General features: G+C 53.1%; 1 protein-coding gene across 2 annotated transcripts in view; it reads right to left on the bottom strand.

Annotated features, from left to right (window-relative positions):
• Slc41a3 (solute carrier family 41 member 3) overlaps positions 1 to 4388 on the bottom strand; it is a 46900-nt gene that overhangs the window by 15977 nt on the left and 26535 nt on the right. For both annotated transcript variants that reach the window (XM_005364872.3, XM_005364873.2), the window contains 2 exons: positions 2934 to 3078; positions 1160 to 1306 (listed from right to left, as the gene is read on the bottom strand). In XM_005364872.3, the coding sequence (XP_005364929.1) occupies positions 1160 to 1306; positions 2934 to 3078 (292 nt within the window). The remainder of the gene's footprint in view (positions 1 to 1159; positions 1307 to 2933; positions 3079 to 4388) is intronic.

Below are 4388 nucleotides of genomic sequence, written 5' to 3'. Positions count from 1 at the left end.
TTTTCAACCTGCTCTAGCATCGCCTTTTCATACTGCTCTAGCATCGTCTTTTCATCCTGCTCTAGCATCATCTTTTCATCCTGCTCTAGCATCGTCTTTTCATCCTGCTCTAGCATCATCTTTCCATCCTGCTAGAGCATCCTCTTTTCATCCTGTTCCTACTCTCCAGAGCAGACTCAATGCTAGGTGGCCATGCATGGACGCATGGATGCGTGGTCTGTGTTCCACTCTCCTTCTCTGGGTGGCGTTGTTGGGAACACCCTCTCCTCATTCTCCACAGACCACAACTGTGGGCCCTTTGTCTGCCACAGGTGCTCCACGTTAGCTATAAACAAAGTGCTTCGTGGTAAACATGGCTAGCTTCTGTACCATCCCCAGAGCTGGAAGGCAGGTCACTAACACTCAGGACACAGTAGCCTGGGGAACTGTCTTCTTACAAGAACACTTGGGAGGGCAGTCATGTCTTCCATAACTTCTGACAGGAGCCATCCAGCTCCCACCGCACATCCATGTCCCTTCCTCAGGGATCCTGGCAGTTGTGAGCTAGCTCTCCCCAGTCAGTGAAGACCTGACTCCTGGGGCCAGGCCCGCACTTCCCTGAGAGGGGAAGGGGTGGTGCTCTTATTTGCTTTGCAAAACCAATACCCATAACTAAGTTCCATGCAAATCTTGTTTGAAACTCAGTGCGGCCTGAAAGTACTGAAAGAAACTAGGCCATCTTATCTGATTCCGAGGCTCCTCACTGTCACCTAACAGAACTCAGTCCTGAGTGTACAGTGAAGGTCACACTGAGCGGTTCTATCTGCATCCAGTGATTATTTCTCCAGCCTCCTGAATCCTTCTTCCCACAGGGCACTGAGCTGTGCCAGACATTTCCTCCAGCGACTGACACCACGTGCTCACCACCACTGGCTGCATCCTCAAGGACAGACCAAGCTGCTCATCTCACTCCATACTCAGTTTCCCCAGCCATCCTGGATGTACTGAGTGACTCCAGGTACCCGCCCCCCACTCCCCCACCTCAGGTACCCGCCCCCCACTCCCCCACCCTGCAGGCTTGGGCTCCACAGCACCCTGGCTCCTTTCTTTGGGGATGATGCCCCAGTTCCCACGCAGGCTGGGGTGATCTGCGTAGGTTCCTCCTTGGTGCCTTCCCTACCTTTGTGCCTGTAGAAGAAGCTGCTTATCAGCGCCAGGATGGAGAGTGTGATGAGGTCTCCCAGGCTGGCTGCAATGGGCGTGGCGATGTTATCAGGGTTGACCCCGAACCTCCGGGCACCAACCACTATGCAGATCATTAGAATTCCTGCAGCAAAAGGAGGGAAGGCCCAGGGAGCAGTTGGTGGTGAGAGGGGTTAGGGGCCCCGGGAAGGGTCAAGCAGGTGGTCAGAAACTCAATAGTTATATCTTTCAACATATGGATGCTCAGCAGGCTGCCCACCTCCCTGAGTTTCTGTCACTGGCTGGGACCTGGAAACCCTGAAGATGCACCTGAGCAGGCAGGCAGCTCCTGGCCTCGCAAACCATCTGGAACTACAGCCACACAGTACTCAGAGCCTCCGCTGCATGGAGGGCCGCTCCAAGGATGCTCTAAGCAACAGGAGCCTCAGGGGCAGAGGACCTAGCCTCCAGTACCTGCTGGGTCCTCTGAGCCACTCATGTGGAGGATGGGGAGGGAGGACAGATAGCTGTGCAGTGAAGGGTTCAGACAGATATCAGAGTTATCCTGGGGTCCCTTATCTCGGCCCAGCTATGCTGTCCCTGGGCACTGGGGTGGAACATGTGACTCTGAAATGCAGACAGCATTGGGCTTCACGGCTTACCTGGGAGATGAGAGAGCCCCTTTCCAGGGTCTCAGCCCGAGGACCCTCTGTTCTCTCTGAGGGCACCTGCCCTATAGTCTTGCAAGCTCCATTATTACTAGCAGGGATTAGCCTACTTCACAGGATTTCCCCCATCCCCTACCCCCACCCCCAGTTCTTCAAAACATTCTGTATCTTGGTTGCTAGAATTTAATACTACTTAGAATCCTGTGACCCTAAAAATAATGACAGCAAGGCCCTGGGTTCGGCCCCTAGCACCACAAAATGAACGGAATTAAAAATAAAAAGTGACTACATTCATTCTCAAGGCTGTTCTAATGCTGCCATCACCTGCCACATTGTGGCAATGTGTGATCAGACCAGAGCCTTCCAAGTGGGCCTGAAGTTACACAGCCGAGCCAATAGGTGGCGCTGGTACCACTGAAGCCCTGTGGAGGATACTACTGCTTTGGGAATGCTTATTAAAAACCATTATGCACGCTTGTAATCCCGGGAAGCTGAGGTAGGTGGCTTGTTACAATTGTGAGCCAATTTGCACATGGCTCTGTAGTCACACTCTTGACACAAACTAGATGAAGATAGCTGCCATGCTCAGGTTTCTGACCTCAGCAAGGAGTGATAAACTGAAGTCTGTCAAGACTGAAGGAAGGGACAACAGAGCTCCCTCAGGCATGCGCACCCTCTCAGCACACACACATACACATGCACACACATACACTCACACACATATATGCACACATACACACACACGCATACCTTGGACAACAGAGCTGCCTCAGGCATGTATATACTCTCTGCACATACATACACACACATGCATATATGCGCTCACACACATATGCACACATACACACACACAAGCACACATTGGACAACAGCACTCTCTCAGGCATGTACTCTCTGCACACGTGTACACATGCGTACCACACACACACACCTTTGAGAGGACACAGGGCAGACTGACGACCTAGCAAGCTCTTCCCACCCACTTCCAGACCCCTGAGGTTCCACACCAGTGCCACAGCAACCGCATGGTTCACCTCTCCAGGAACCTTAACAGAACAGCAGAGAAGCAGGGCTCGGCTTGGGGATACATGGGACATGGCTCACCTAGGGCCAAGGCGGCAAGGAAGGCAGTGATGATGCTGCTCGTGCACATCAATGCCACCTTAGCCCAATTCAACTCCTCTCGGGACACCGCACCAAGGAGCAGAGAGGCCAGTGCAGCCAGGAGCCCCACAACAGTGGCCTGCACCTGCCGAGACAAAAATCAGACCCATGAGAAGGGTCCCTGGCCACTGCCACCCTCTCTGATCTTCTGACTCTTGGTCACCTCAAGGACCAAATGAGGCCCTCATTACTACCTTATACCCTTTACCCTGGACCACGCTGGCATTCAGCACTTCCTCCTCCTCAGCACTTCCTGCCAAGGCGACTCCATGGAGAGCCGCCCTGTCTACCTTTGTCCCATGTGAGATGCCACCTGCAAGTGGAGAACAAGGTCTTAGAGGGACACCTGCCTCTGGCTCAGAGCTCCGTGCTCAACTGGCCCAGGTGTATACTCAGACAGTAGTCGCTGACTGGTCTCTCTCTCCTATGATAGCCTCAGGCCCACAGCAATAGCACATATGCCTGCCTCACACCCCGACTGTCCTGTCCCCAGCTCACCCTCATTACAGCGACTTCTCTGCCTCTGAAGCATGAGGCTCTGGGCACTAAGTCCCTCACCACCTACAGTCCAGGTCTGAACCAGCATCAGGACCCCTAATTCAAGATGTCTGCATGAGCCAGCATCAGGACCCCTAATTCAGAATGTCTGTATGGAATAGTGCCCGTGACCAAAGGATGAAGGAGCACAGGCAGAGCCCTGTAACGTCTATGGACAAGAGAAGCGGGTGTGTGTGGAAGGTGAAGTTCCGGGTATTGCTCTTCAGGAGCTGTCCACTTTATATTCTCACTTTTCTGTAAGAGGGTCTGGGGCACGTGGAGGAGAGAGAACACCCGCGGGAGGGCGGGAGTCAGTTCTCTCCTCCCACATTTGGGCCCAAATCAGATCCCCAGGCTTAGGCATGGCTTCGGGTACCTTTACCTGCTCAGTCATCTCATGGACCCAGACTTGAGGTTTGCGTTTATTCATTTTGTGTGTAACACATGCATACGTGGAGGTCAGAGACAATTTGTAGGAGTTGGTTCTTTCCTTCACCGTGTGGGTCCAGGGACTGAACTCAGGTCATTGAGCTGGACAGCAAGTGCCCCTACCAACTGAGCCATCTTGTGACCCCCACCCCTTAATTTTTGAGTCATGGACTTGGGGCAGTTTTTAACATAAGGCTGGCTGGCCGCAAGCCCCAGGGATCTGCCTGTCTCTGCCTCCCCAGGTCTGGGACTTCAAGAGCACAGCACCACATCTAGCTGTGTATGCCAATTCTGGAGACCCAACTCAGGTCTGATGCTTGTGCAGTGAGGACAACAAGAATCTCAAGTTAAACAATGTCATCCCAACCAGAGCCCCCATTACCAATGTCATCCCAACCAGAGCCCCCATTACCAATGTCATCCCAACCA

The sequence above is a fragment of the Microtus ochrogaster genome, unplaced genomic scaffold, assembly GCF_000317375.1.
Source record: "Microtus ochrogaster isolate Prairie Vole_2 unplaced genomic scaffold, MicOch1.0 UNK1, whole genome shotgun sequence".
NCBI classification, from domain to species: Eukaryota; Metazoa; Chordata; class Mammalia; order Rodentia; family Cricetidae; genus Microtus; species Microtus ochrogaster.
The sequence above is the reverse complement of the archived record's forward strand: the minus strand, read 5'-3'. Positions and strand labels throughout refer to the sequence as shown.